At 46.2% G+C, this 14,564-nt stretch overlaps 2 protein-coding genes and 1 long non-coding RNA gene across 4 annotated transcripts; all 3 read left to right on the top strand.

Annotated features, from left to right (window-relative positions):
- The first annotated feature begins 1,929 nt into the window (after nt 1-1,929).
- LOC136200034 (uncharacterized) lies at nt 1,930-11,900 on the top strand. 2 transcript variants are annotated; one of them, XM_065990368.1, is made up of 28 exons: nt 1,930-2,153; nt 2,208-2,261; nt 4,798-4,982; nt 5,031-5,099; nt 5,151-5,198; nt 5,250-5,996; nt 6,061-6,774; nt 6,840-7,535; nt 7,588-7,767; nt 7,819-7,952; nt 8,017-8,079; nt 8,131-8,234; nt 8,290-8,397; nt 8,453-8,562; nt 8,615-8,699; nt 8,756-8,864; nt 8,908-9,080; nt 9,138-9,275; nt 9,325-9,475; nt 9,529-9,632; nt 9,682-9,742; nt 9,790-10,427; nt 10,483-10,555; nt 10,613-10,669; nt 10,717-10,809; nt 10,861-11,031; nt 11,087-11,360; nt 11,420-11,900. In XM_065990368.1, the coding sequence occupies exons 4-28, from the start codon at nt 5,087-5,089 to the stop codon at nt 11,704-11,706; spliced, it is 5,331 nt and encodes a 1,776-aa protein (XP_065846440.1). In that variant the 5' UTR covers nt 1,930-2,153; nt 2,208-2,261; nt 4,798-4,982; nt 5,031-5,086; the 3' UTR covers nt 11,707-11,900. The 2 variants fall into 2 exon arrangements, with proteins under 2 accessions (XP_065846440.1, XP_065846436.1); XM_065990364.1 differs by having other exon boundaries at nt 4,798-4,936; nt 5,012-5,099.
- On the top strand, nt 2,878-4,755 carry LOC136198761 (uncharacterized). The gene is made up of 3 exons (XM_065988832.1): nt 2,878-2,973; nt 3,158-4,319; nt 4,367-4,755. Exons 1-3 carry the CDS (start codon nt 2,878-2,880, stop codon nt 4,408-4,410), a joined length of 1,302 nt encoding a protein of 433 aa, XP_065844904.1. The 3' UTR covers nt 4,411-4,755.
- Nucleotides 11,901-12,602: 702 nt separating the features above from the next.
- On the top strand, nt 12,603-13,330 carry LOC136190619 (uncharacterized). The gene is made up of 2 exons (XR_010670585.1): nt 12,603-13,163; nt 13,218-13,330. It is a non-coding gene; the product is annotated as an uncharacterized lncRNA (long non-coding RNA).
- The last annotated feature ends 1,234 nt before the right edge of the window (nt 13,331-14,564 follow it).

Genomic DNA, 14,564 nt, shown 5'->3' on the forward strand with positions numbered 1-14,564 from the left:
CAAATTATTAATTGACTGTAGTTGTAATTAAACTATCAATACAATTGCTTTTATTTGTAGAGGTCAAGGGGCGATGACCTCAGAGGGTCTTAGCCCCGTGTCCAGGATCTGTCTCCTATACGGAACAAAGACAAGAGCCTGGGTGCGGGGCTAAGAAGACGTCTAGAGGGACGAAGAAGAATCACGTACAACGGTCATCATCACGTAATAAAAAATCACAAACTTGTGGCAGAATCAATTAAATAAATAATTAATAATAATTTGACTGATTTAGATGTCAGGAGAAGTACGAAGTGGGCGACTACAGCAAGACGAAGACGAAGAAATTCTGTGCAGACGGTCCGTCTGGTAATTAATTAATTAGAGAATGTTTATAATTATTTATTTAATAAATTCTGCCTGTAGTGTGGTTCTTGAGCCCACAGGTGGCCCGAACCGCTTTCACACAGCAAATCCCGGTGAGTGTTTTAGTAAATAGTTCTGGAACTCTTTCATGCTTTTCTTTCCTAGATATAGTGTTTGCGTGTGAAAGAGCCCAGCCTGGCGAGAAGAGCGCACTTTCTATCTACGGCTTTTGTTTGTCTGAGGGCAAGCCAGGCTTATTGGGTATGCATACAATGTTTTACTGTTTACTAACTAACTCGTTTGCGTGCAGGATAAATGGAGTTCAAGGCCTAAGTATGGCCTAAAAGACGCCCATTTCATCCTAAGAACAACGGCCAGTTTACGTCACTAGGCCGTTGTTTTTTGCCAACTAGCCAACGAATGAGGTAAGTATCTGATCTTTTACTGACCAAGTACGTGTATACCTTCATTTCCTGTAGGATCGTAACTCCCCAGAGGGAGTTATGGCTAGTCTGTGATTGTTGGAAGCCTTCCTTATTATCTCCCGCCAATCTATATTGACAGAAGCCGTCATTTGCCAGGTAATAAAAAATACGTCACTTTTAACACTAAAAATATATAAATTTTGCAGTTGCCATATTCCCCCCTTCCATCCCTCCCCGACGGATCCATCGAACTTCAGGAGGATGAATCAAGAAGAGGAACGAAGGACAAAACTCAATGCCGTCTTCACTTAACTCGTAAGTAGATTTTATTGAATTATTTAATATGAATTGGCATACACATTAAAATATACATTTGCTTGTTTTCTTTAGAAAGTTGATAAAGAACGAAAAATTGAAGCCTTTCATCAATATTTCAGGTGCGATCTGTTTACATTTATTTTAGCTTTAGAGTAAGGGCCAAATATACATAATATTAATAATTTAATTAAAGCAATTTAAAGGGAGATCAAGCTAGGTTGAAAGGATGCTAGGGAACATCTAGGATAGGATAGATAGGTACAAAGGCAGCTAGGCAGAGGATAGTGTAGCTAGAGTCCACGGGGTTAAATAAATTAATATGTAAAATTTTTTTATTTTAAAAATTGGCCCATAGTTACTATAAACTTTAATATAAATTTGCTCTACGTGCTCCGTCTAAGCGATTTTTGTTGTTTTTATGGGTTTCAATTATCAAATATGGTGAGCTGAAATTTAATGGGAAGAGCAGCGGCGACGAGGACCAAGGCAACGGCAACTGCAACAGGGGGTGGTGACTTGGCAATGACGTCAACTTTGGGAAGGAGAATGATATCGGTAAGGAAGATATGAATTGTAGGAATATTGCTAATTTATTTCTTTTAGAACGAACGGGTTATAGGACGGACCATCAGAGCATGCGAGGAATATATTTTGCATTTTTAGAAATATTTGAAATGATTTTTTCACCGTAATTATTATTAGACTACAGTAACTGAAAGTGCAAGTGCTCGGTCGCGTGCCTAGCGCGCGATTTCTGCGCACTATCGTACGCGGTCGCGTGAAAAAATGGGCAAGAACTCTTGATGAAACGGACGAAAACGTCTTCGATAAGCTCAGGACCGGAATCGTCTTTCGACGAGGAAAGTAAAACGCTCGAGCTGGGATCGACGCCAAACGGGCGCCAAGCGACAAGCTAGGAGAAGAAAGCGGAAAACGACGAAGATCCTACGGCATCGGAAAAGGACAAGCATGTCCTCGAAAGGGCGAACCAGAGAGAGAGAGAGAGAGGGACCCGGAGGGAGGGAGAGAATGACGAATAGTCTCTCCTCAAACTGAAAGAACAAGGTGCACCAGAACAAACCATTTATGGAATTCGCGTAGGCAAATTTTCTTCTGAAGGCTTGGGCATCAATCTCACCACAACAGGAAGACTGTTGACATTCAGGCAAGAGCGTAAGTATGGTTTAGCTTTGATTGCCCATAGCTAGAAATGTAGAAAGGTTCCAGATTTCACTAGTTCTTAGGGCCCACGCGCTACCAGTCATCTTAGCATCTATGGCCACAGGTGCACGAGTAATTTCTATTTCCACAAATGTACCTGTGATCTTCTAGTAAAATATATGAGTTGGCCCGTTCCTTGCAATACTAATTGCACTGATTTTTGGCCTTTTTTGCTATTGTTCTTTTAAAAATTTATTGCAGATGAGTCGGTTCCTCCCTTTTGCAATAATTATTGCAAAAATTGTTGCAGATGAGTTGGCCCTTCCCTTTACAATTACTATTGCTTTAATTAACTAATTATTTCAATAGTTATGACAGATTTTTTGGACCTACCCTTGGCAAATATTATTGCAAAATTATTGCAGATTTTTCGGTCGTTCCTTTTGCAATTATTATTGCAAGTTTTATAGCATATGATTCGGCCTTTCCCTTAGCAATTATCATTGCAATAATCAAGCGAAAGGGGAGGGCCCCTTTCAAATATTTGCGACAGGTTACAGTTAGGAACATTTAGTGCCTGCTAAAGTATTAAAATTATCACAGTTTCAGTATCGTGTTGGGTACGAACATGGCCGTTTCCCGAATCTCGTCGCGTGGTTTCGTATTATCTCAAATTTTTGACATGCAAGTGTCTCTAAGTCGTTGCGCGCGAGCGGCGCTCACGGTACAGGCGCATGGAACGCCACTCGCGCAAAAAGTGGACTTGACGGGAACGCCTACATATGGGGTGCAAGTGTCTCTAGTCGTTGCGCGCGAGCGGCGCTTACGGTGCAGGCGCATGGAGCGCCACTCGCGCATAAAAGTAGACATGACGGGAACGCCCACATATGGGGTGCAAGTGTCTCTAGTCGTTGCGCGCGAGCGGCGCTTACTGTGCAGGCGCATGGAACGCCACTCGCGCAAAAAGTGGACTTGACGGGAACGCCTACATATGGGGTGCAAGTGTCTCTAGTCGTTGCGCGCGAGCGGCGCTTACGGTGCAGGCGCATGGAGCGCCACTCGCGCATAAAAGTAGACATGACGGGAACGCCCACATATGGGGTGCAAGTGTCTCTAGTCGTTGCGCGCGAGCGGCGCTTACTGTGCAGGCGCATGGAGAGCCACTCGCGCATAAAAGTAGACATGACGGGAACGCCCACATATGGGGTGCAAGTGTCTCTAGTCGTTGCGCGCGAGCGGCGCTTACTGTGCAGGCGCATGGAACGCCACTCGCGCATAAAAGTAGACTTGACGGAAACGCCCACATATGGGGTGCAAGTGTCTCTAGTCGTTGCGCGCGAGCGGCGCTTACGGTGCAGGCGCATGGAGAGCCACTCGCGCATAAAAGTAGACATGACGGGAACGCCCACATATGGGGTGCAAGTGTCTCTAGTCGTTGCGCGCGAGCGGCGCTTACTGTGCAGGCGCATGGAACGCCACTCGCGCATAAAAGTAGACTTGACGGAAACGCCCACATATGGGGTGCAAGTGTCTCTAGTCGTTGCGCGCGAGCGGCGCTTACGGTGCAGGCGCATGGAGAGCCACTCGCGCATAAAAGTAGACATGACGGGAACGCCCACATATGGGGTGCAAGTGTCTCTAGTCGTTGCGCGCGAGCGGCGCTTGCGGTTCAGGCGCATGGAACGCCACTCGCGCATAAAAGTAGACATGACGGGAACGCCCACATATGGGGTGCAAGTGTCTCTAGTCGTTGCGCGCGAGCGGCGCTTGCGGTTCAGGCGCATGGAACGCCACTCGCGCATAAAAGTAGACTTGACGGGAACGCCCACATATGGGGTGCAAGTGTCTCTAGTCGTTGCGCGCGAGCGGCGCTTGCGGTTCAGGCGCATGGAACGCCACTCGCGCATAAAAGTAGACTTGACGGGAACGCCCACATATTGGTTGCAAGTGTCTCTAGTCATCTAAAAATACCTGTACGTAGAGCACCTTTGTCGCCGAGTTACCTTGCACGTGGTCGTGAATCTTGTTTTCCAGTCGTTTTCATCGTTGCCGGCGCGGTCGAGTCATTCTGTAGGTGTCTTTCGATCTATTTGCGTCTTGATCAACCATATTTTTAGACTCTAGTTCTTGCTTGGATGATCCGAGTCTGTTAATTAATTGACGTTTGCGTTGGTTTTACGAAGGTACAGCACTGACCTTCCCGCGAAGAAGTCTTTCCGAGAGCTATAAAATCCGTAGTTTGAAAAGCGACATTGAAGAAACTAGAAAGGGTAGATAGTGAGTAAACTGAACGACGTGGACGTTCTGAAAATAGGACTGTTTTAAAGTTTATCCAAATTCTATGTTTGTAAATCAGCTAACTAACAATCAATAATGACGTAGACCGTCAACTCAGTAAAGATTTAGAGAGAGCTTAGCTTAGGGAACGTGATGTCAGAAGAGAAGTGCGTGAAAACAATTACGAGGGTACCATAGGTGTATGGCTTGATATTCATAAATGCATAGTGTTGGTTCTACACGTTTGTCATTGGTATGCATTCTGTTGTAGACAATCTCCATTTGCATCTCGCGCTATAAGCGGGACGGCCACTTTCCTCGCGGCGACGAAATCATTTCACTCGTACGCCGTTGCTTAGAATCGAACAGGAGGGACTGATCACATCTATGGACCGATCTGCTCATAATTAGTATTCATATTTATGACTGACAGCAGGGGACGTCTTGATTTATACAGTAAAAACATTCCCCTCCTCTCCACCTAGGGTCATTGTTCCTATACAGAAAGCCAGGGGGCACCCTGACGGATAATCAGTCGACGCAGCGGAGACCAAAAAGCGATGACGTTGAGAGGTATTTACGCGGGCTCTTCCTCGATTCATCTAATACGTACGTAACCGTTAGGACTTCTCCTGCTTCCCTTCGTCTTGTCGCTGCTTTCCTTTATTCAACGTAAGACAGCACGCTCTATAGACTATACTAAATCTCTGCTTTCTTTCCCAGCATCCAATGGCCAGTGTAACATAACGTTCTACACCGAGCAATCGAACGGATCCGCTCCCATTCGAGTCGAAGCCCACTATTACTTCATCAACGAGACATGCGGCGGCGGAGGAAACCACAGCGGGCCGCAGATCGCGATCTGGGCGAGTCGCGACTCGGCCGTCAACACGTGGCTCGGCGTCGGCGCGTCGCCGACGGGGAAAATGTGCAACAGCGACATGTTCACCGGTCACTTTTCGTTGAGCGACGGCACGGCGGTGCTCGTCGATCGACACGCGACGATCAACGAACGACCGCAAGCGGACAACGCGACGGGCGACATCATATTCAGCGAACTCGTCGTAGAAAACGGGAAGATGGTGCTTCGCGTGATACGTCCGTTTACGCCGTCGAGCGAGTTTCTCGACGACGACGTCGATTTCGCTTCGCCCCAGTACATGATGCTCGCAACGGGTCGCGTTTTCAGTTCGGCGATGTACAGCGACGGGGAGATATTCTATCACGGTCGCAATCGTCGAAATTCGAACCGAACGATCGATTTTATGACGGAGTGCAGAGGCTGTTCGTGCGTGTCGAGTCCGAGCAACGGTTCGGTGGAATTCAGCAACGTATTCAAATACGTACCGGGCACGGTGGCGACGTTCTATTGCGAAGGCGGTTATGCATTGAAGGGAGCAAAGTCGATAACGTGCGGAAGCGATGGAGAATGGTCGGCACCTGCGCCAACTTGCGAAGCCCTATTCAGCGGTGAGAAGAGCTTCAGTTGACATAAGAATAATTTTATGTACATGTCTCTCTCTCTTTCGTACAGCGGGTCCGTGTTCTGTGACTGGATATCGCGAACTCGACAATGAGGACAGTCGATACGAAGTGCGTTGGGGTGTTTACAACTTAAATCTTGGTGTGGAGCTCTCGTCGCATACGGCTGATTCGTATTGGGTGGGAATTGGACTGCAGACGACGGCCGGGGCTCCGAATGGAATGTGCGGAGCGGATTTTATGACCGCTTATATATCGCGCAACGGAAGCGGAGTTCAAATCGAAGATCGTTTTGGCGAGCACTCGGGACGACCCAGACTGGATAACGGCGGTCAAGACTTCATAGAGACGCATTCAGTCGTCAACGATGGCAAACTGAAAGTTACCTTTGTTCGAATTGCTCTCATAGAGGACGACGTTGCCCCTTCGATGGCCAGTCACTTCCTCGCCGCCAGTGGCTATCTAGCAGAGGACGACGGAAATCCACTTGGAACGATTGCTTACCATTTCGAAAGTCGAATGATGTTTGAAAGAAGTGCGTGGAGAAGCGTTTGCCCTGTCTGCGAGCGACCCGTTCTCGCCAACGGATACGTCGTCGGCAACGAAGGCGTTGCAAAGTTCTTTTACAACGACAAGATCACGTTCGCCTGCAATCGTTTCTACGAATTGCGCGGACCAGCCACGTGGACGTGTAACAGAGTAGTTCTTTCTACAGGAGAATGGAACTTCGACGTCAGCGAAACACAATGCGTTCCACTGGGCCTATGTGAGTGAGCTTTGTATGTATATTCTCGTTCTTTAGACATCATGTCTTCTTATCTATCTATATAGGGAGAAACTGTGGTATGGAAGGTCGAGTTAATTCGACGGACGCGGAGCCCGAACTATCGGCGAGATGGATGTACAGTCCCGTCGAAAAGAGTCTCACTGTCGAGATCAGACGACCAATTCAAGCCGGCCAACATCGCTGGGTCGGCTTCGGACTGAGCGTCAACGGCACCATGTGCTGGGCCGACATGACGACGGCCTACTTCGATCTTCAAAACGGCACGCTTCACGTCCAGGATCGCGTTTCGTCGTTGTACGGACGACCGGACGTCGACGACGATCAATCGCAGATACTGCGAAGCGACGGCTGGATGCGAGACGGCGAAATGGTTATCACGTTCACGCGAACGCTCGAAACGACCGATCCCCAAGACATGCAAAATCTCCTGAGCGAAACGACGCGACTCATGTTCGCAACGGGCTACATCGCTAGAACGAGTAGCGGTCGAGGAATAATAACGTATCACTACGAGAGCAGCTGGGCGTCGCCCATGGAGTACAATTTGACGTCGGACGCCTGTCGCGGATGCTTGTCGTTGAACGAGCTAAATAATTCGCATCCCATTCAGTATTCGGACACTTTGTTTTTCGACGGGACGACGGCTGTGTACGCGTGCAACGATACGCACGTATTGGTTGGTGCGTCGAATAACACGTGTGATAACGGAGACTGGACTGAAGCCGATCCAGTGTGTCGACGTGAGTTATTATTATTGGTGACATTGCTGATAAAATTGTTACTTTATATTAGCTCCTTGCGTGACGCCTGTGGCTCCGGTTGACGGCGTTCTTCTGTTCTCAACATCGCCACCATTGGTTTATCTTGATATGGCTACCTTTGGCTGCATTTCTGGCTTCGACTTGTGTGGTCAAATGATCCTCACTTGCCTAATGAACGGAGAATGGAATGACGAGTTTCCAGAGTGTCGACGTAAGAACGAAGTGTCTTTCTAAGCCAAATGCACAGGGTTACCTATTTTAGTGTTTTGTCCCGTTCAAAACGTGTCGTTCGCACCGGGTGTACGCGAGATTGACCTCGATTATGGAGCGGCTGGATCGGTTCTCTTTCTGGTACCTAATCCGCTAACATTGGACGTTGGAAGACTTGGAAGCAATGTAAGCCGGCTTGTCTATAGGCAATAATCAAACTCTTTTTAAAAATCGTTGCTTGTCTATAAAGGGGTGGGAGAGGATTGATGTTCTAGTGAGTGGAATAGCAAATCTAGCTCTTGGAAGCGAAACGGTGAGTTCAACAAAGTTTTGTTGATTAGGGCAATGGTGGGGGTAATAATAGGTTGGCTCCAAACGACCGGAAAGTCTTAATGAAAATAGAGTGACACAAGCGAATCTTACGGCATTAGATCGACCGTCGACGGATGTGGGCGATATTCCACCTAGGTGAGTATTCTGCTACGCGTCATGTTTAGCTCATCAAATTATTCCCAAATGCCAGCACGGCTCGATTCACGTTCATTCGACGAAACGACAAAATAGTTGACTTTGGAATTTTTATGACGACTCTTGCCTACGTCCACTCGTCCTCCGACGATTTTTCGTCAAGGTACTCTCGCAGTCCCTTTTAGGCGTGCTGACTTTCAAGTGTGTTACGTTTGCAGAAACATCACTATTACAGTTACCGACATATATGGACAAATTTCACCAACGTTGCACATCCGTCTGAGGCACATAGGGACAAATGACAACCCGCCTGTAGTCAGTGACACAGGTGTGTAACAATCGCTTGTTTTCACCTTTTGGGCTCTAATTTGTTTCTTTAGCTACATTGGTCAACTTTACCCAAGGCGATGGCCCAGTGGAAATTTTCCAGAATTCAGTTACTATTGAAGATCCCGATCATCCAAGGCGAGCGAGAAAAAGAGAATATAGAGAATTGACTGATTGATTCTATGGGCATGTAGCTTCCTAATGCGAGACGCCCGCTGTGAGATAACCGCAGAACCGTCGGGGAGCTACGACTCGGCAGATGAACGCCTTTGGGCAGCCAATTGTTCAGACTTCAATATAACGGTGAGAATTCGCCTGATTTCTGAGCAGACATGACCGTCTGTAGTTTGACAGTGCGAGCGGGATTCTTAGTATCAACGGTCCCGGCACGGACGACGAATTTCAGACGTGTTTCAACTCGATTACCTATCATTTCCGTGGAGAAGTGTATCCCTCTGTCTATCGCGACATTCAGTGCATAGTTTCCGATGGACTTCAGTCGGCTTCTTTGTCCGTCCGGTAGGGGGAAACCAAAAGATGTATCGTTATCGTTTTTTTAACCTTGTCATCTCACAGGGTAAGGCTCATTAACGTCAACGATCGCCCGAGGATTTCATTTGGAGAAACGTTCACGTTCAACTACACCCAGTACGGTCCGCCTCTTCATTTTCTCGACTCCTTAGCAATTGAAGACGACGGCACTCAGTTGTCAAGGTAATATTGTCACCTACGTGGAAATTGTGTAACATTCTGTCTTTGGCAGAGCTACACTTCGATTGTTTCTAGTAAGGAGCGTTGGATTGACGGACGCAGATGACATAGTTGCATTGCCACCAACACCTAATGGCTTGAGTGTAGTCAATACAACCATACCTGGTTTTCTAGGCATACCCTTTCTAGTTCATATTGTTTATGTGAGTGAAGGACAAGGCAAGCGTTAGTAGAATCGTCACGATGTTTTGAGTAGGACATTACTGGCCAAGCACCAATTGCCGTCTACGAAGCGTATCTGAGAGGGATCACGTTTGAAGTCACCAAAGAAAAACCTTATAAACTGTCGGATAGTGCCCGGTACGTGAGCTGTTGCATAGTACGCGAAACTTGCTAATACGCTTTCTAGATTGATTTCACTCTCTCTCCGTGATATTGAATTGACGTCGAATCTTCATTCTGACATTACGGTACATATAAATTTCGAAAAAAATTGCACACTATCGTTGTTCTTTAGATTAATGTATATCCTGTAAATAACGCTCCTATCCTCCAATTTGATCCCAGTGCTGATCCGAACGCTCTTCCCTCCGAAGCGGCACGCCTTCACACTCTTGTTTTCAGAGAAGACGGTTCACCTGTCGACGTGACGCCCAGCACGACGACGTTGCGAGACGTGGACAGCGTCAATATGACTCGACTCCGTTGCAACTTTACTCAACTACGTGACAGTTTTTTCGAGACATTGACAATTGACGAAGACTATCTCGCTGAAAATGGGCTGAACTTTACATACGGACTGCTGGATCAAACGCGCTACCGCTTGGAAGTGATTGGATCTGCAAATGTCAGCACATATCTTACGGCAATTCGTTCTTTGAAGTATTCTAATGAAAGAGATGAATTGACGATTGGAAATCGATTACTGATTTGCGTTGTCGAAGACGATGAGGGTGCTATGTCCGAACATGTTCATATAACTATTCAAGTCGAAAGTACGAACGACGCTATTGACGTCAGCCTGGGAGCAACCGTGGCCCGAGTCCATTTCACGGAAGGACAACAGCATGGAGTCTACGTCATTCCGTCGCCGCATCGATTGATTGCGACAGACGCGGAAAACCATTTAATCAAGAGAGTCGAATTTACTCTCGTGTACGTAACCGCTCCCCATATGTGCATGGTGAAAAAGAGATTTCTTTTCTTATAGGTCAGATCCGGCGGGTTATCTCGACGATCTAGAATACCTGTTTCTTATCAAAGACGTTCCTGAAGGACTGACTGTACGTGGAATTGAAATTCTGATCGGGCATCTAATATTTTTGTTTCTTTGCGCGTAGATGACAATCGGCGATTCCTTGAAGACACTGACGTTCGAGGGAACTGTCAATTTGACGGTAACGAAACAGGCTAGCAATGTTACTGAAACTATTCGTCAGTTTAGGTCCTGTTAGACTTAGCTCGGCGCTTGTTCTATTTCAATCAAGAGGACGAACCGACAATGTTTGTCAACGAAACAGTGCCACTCAAGAGATACGTATGTCTTGATAATGTGTTTCTCACTCGTTTTTGGTTCATTCCCTCATAGGTTGTCATGAGGGTATGCGATACGGGAAACCCTCCGGCTGTGACGACGATCATGATAGAAATCGTCATTCAGACCGTGAACGATCACGCTCCAACAATTGTGGCTCCTTGTTTGACAAGCAGACCTAGATCTCGAAGCAGACGCGAAACGCAGACATTCAAGGCAGTGAAGGTGTCCGCGCTCATTTCCTATCATTAAAATATCCCCGCATGAATTCTTTTTATAGGGTGATCGATTGTCGGTGATCGGCTTGAATTTCTCCGCTAGTCACATGGAGCGAGGTCGTCATTTGAACGTGACGTTTTCGAGCAAAACGAATCAGCCCGCTGTATCGCAAGAAGCCGACCTCTGTCGAGTTCTTACCATCTATCCGACCGTGTTAGCAAACGTCGGTCACTTTGGTCTGTGGCAGAGCGCCGACACGCTCACAATCGTCTTTGCCGGAAAAGCCGAACCCATTTCGTCGTCTCGTGTCAGAGTCGCTTTTGAATCAGTGCCAGGTTCGTAGTCTATTAGCTAACAGAGCACAAGTAGAAGCGCCAACGATGTTTTTGTATAGACACAGAAGAGTGTCGCCCGGAGATGGACTGTTTGATTGGCGTTTGTGGCGTAGATGGGCTGACGTGCCCTGTCGTGGGTTCGTATCCCAATGGACAAGATATCGAGGATGATTCTTCTGCTGCAATTGGTGGCCGCGTTGAGGAAATTTCGGAGGATAATCCATCGGTTCCTCTGCAAACGTCTCTGTATGAATGGGAAGTGGGCGCGCTTGCTATGATTGGCGTGATCGTATTGGTGGCACTGGCTGTCATCATTGCGTTCAAGAGCAAGAACAAGAAAAAGTGAAGCCCCAGCAAAAAAGGGCAGTTCTTGTGTGTGTTTGTGTTTTTTTTGCACGTTTATTCGTTTTGTCTGCTTTATCACTTATTCGTCATTTGTAGACGTGCACCAAGTTCAGTATCTATCAACTCCAGTATCTGTGCTCAGACTAACTAAAAGTATAGTGCGAGCCTAAATTTCTCGCACTTTTTCTTATTCGGTTACGTGCCTAGCGTGCGATTTCTACCCAATATCCTACGCGGTCGCGTGAAAAAGTGGCAACGAAGCGATAGAACGCCTTACGTGATAAGAACCGAGCCCTGAGATCTTCATTTAATGACGCGTCTGCGACACGAAAGCAATTGAAATCATAGCTTATTTAATTAAAAACTTGAATTATACATACCTCTAAGGTAGCCTCGGTAGCGAAAAAAATTACGACATTTATCTGCACTGTTTGCGTCATCATTAGCGCGCTTGATAAGAATCGCAGTCCCGCCCCTTTCTCAATGGCCGTCATGGCCGCCACGCATCCGCTCCCTCGTAAGCAATCGCGCGTCTACCGCCCCGTCGCTTCTTCGAATTCTATTCAAATTGACTATTTCTGTTGACGGCTTAGTAAAGTCGTATTCGAGGGCCCCTATTTCGGACCCGCGGTCCATTCGTACTTGCATCTCGCGCTAAGAATCGATGTTGGGTCCCAAATGATTACAGTAAGCGTGCACTTAGGGTTTGACCTCTCTTCGATTATTTCTAATTGATTTTTTTAAATATTGAAACGTAAAGATATCCTTGGTAGTGGGTCTAGAAACTCCGAAACCAATCACTCTCGAATGTAATAACGTGACGGAAATTCTTTCGCTGTGAATCGTTGCTCATATATTCTCTTTGCCGTTTCTCATTGGGTCATTGTCCAGGGAGCCGTGCTCGACGACATGCGGAGTGGGCACAAGGCTTCTCGTGTCTGAATGTCGGCATCGTGCGAACGACGCCGTTCTGCGGCTGGAGGACTGCGCCGGTCAGCAACGACCGGTTCACTTCCGTGAAAGTTGCGATCTGTTTAAATTTATTTTAGCTTTAGAGTAAGGGCCATATAAACATAATTAATAATTTAATTAAAGCGATATAAAGGGAGATCAAGCTAGGTTGATAGGATGCTAGGGGACGTCTAGGATAGGATAGATAGGTAGAAAGGCAGTTAGGCAGAGGATAGAGTAGCTAGAGTCCACGGGGTTAAATAAATTATTATAAAAAAATTTTATTTTAAATATTGGCTCGTAGTTACTCTAAATTTATTACAAATTTGCACTACGTACTCTGTCTAAGCGATTTTTGTTGCTTTTTGGGTTTCAATTATCAAATACGGTGAGCTGAAATTTTGAAGGGGAAGAGCAGCGGCGACGAGGACCAGGGTAACGGCAACTGCAACAGGGGGTGGTGGTGACTTGGCAATGACGTCAACTTAGGGAAGGAAAATGATATTGGTAAGGAAGATATGAATTGTGGGAATAATGTTAATTAATATGTATTTCTTTTAGAACGAACGGGTTATAGGACGGACCATCTGAGCATGCGAGGAATATATTTTGTATTTTTAGAAATATTTGAAATGAATTTTTCACGTAATTATTATTAGACTAACTAAAAGTTGTGCGCACGTGTTTTTTCTCTTTCGGTCGCGTGCCTAGCGCGATATCTGCGCACTATCGTACGCGGTCGCGTGAAAAATGGGCTACAGTAGTAGAACTCTTGATGAAACGGACGAACAGCTCTATAGCAGGACCGGGATCGTCTTTCGACAAGGAAAGAAAAACGCTCGAGCTGGGATTGACGCCAAACGGGCGCCAAGCGACAAGGAGAAGAAAGCGGAGAACGGCGAAGATCCTACGGCATCGGAAAAGGACAAGCATGTCCTCGAAAGGGCGAGTGAGAGAGAGAGGGAGGGAGAGAGTGACGAATAGTCTCTCCTCAAACTGAAAGAACAAGGTGCACCAGAACAAACATTTATGGAATTCGCGTAAGGCAACTTGAAATTTTCTTCTAAAGGCTTGAGCATCGATCTCACCACAAAGGGAAGACTGTTGACATTCAGGCAAGAGCATAAGCATGGTTTAGCTTTGATTGCCCATAGCTAGAAATGTAGAAAGGTTCCAGATTTCACTAGTTCTTAGGGCAAACGCGCTGCCAGTCATTTTAGCATCTATGGCCACAGGTGCACGAGTAATTTCTATTTCCACGAATGTACCTGTGATCTTCTAGTAAAATATATGTTGGGCCGTTCCTTGCAATAATGATTGGAGTAAACATTGCAGATTTTTTTGGCCTTTTCTTTGCTATTGTTGTTCTTAAAAATTTATTGCAGATGAGTCGATTCCTCCCTTTGAAATAATTATTGCAAAAATTGTTGCAGATGAGTTGGCCCTTCCCTTTCCAATTACTATTGATTTAACTAAGTATTGCAATAGTTATGACAGATTTTTTTGGCCTACCCTTGGAAAATATTATTGCAAAAATTATTGCAGATTTTTCGGTCATTCCTTTTGCAATTATTATTGCAAGTTTTATGGCATATGATTCGGCCTTTCCCTTAGCAATTATCATTGCAATAATCAAGCAAAAGGGGAGGGCCCCTTTCAAATATTTGAGACAGGTAACAGTTAGGAACAGTTAGTGCCTGCTAAAGTATTAAAATTATCACAGTTTCAGTATCGTGTTGCGTACGAACATGGCTGTTTCCCGAATCTCGTCGCGTGGTTTCGTATTATTCAAATTTTTGACATGCAAGTGTCTCTAAGTCGTTGTGCGCGAGCGGCGCTTAGTGTGCAGGCGCATGGAACGCCACTCGCGCATAAAAATAGAGTTGACGGGAACGCCCACATATGGGG

Source organism: Oscarella lobularis, chromosome 1 (genome assembly GCF_947507565.1).
Source record: "Oscarella lobularis chromosome 1, ooOscLobu1.1, whole genome shotgun sequence".
Classification (NCBI taxonomy): Eukaryota; Metazoa; Porifera; class Homoscleromorpha; order Homosclerophorida; family Oscarellidae; genus Oscarella; species Oscarella lobularis.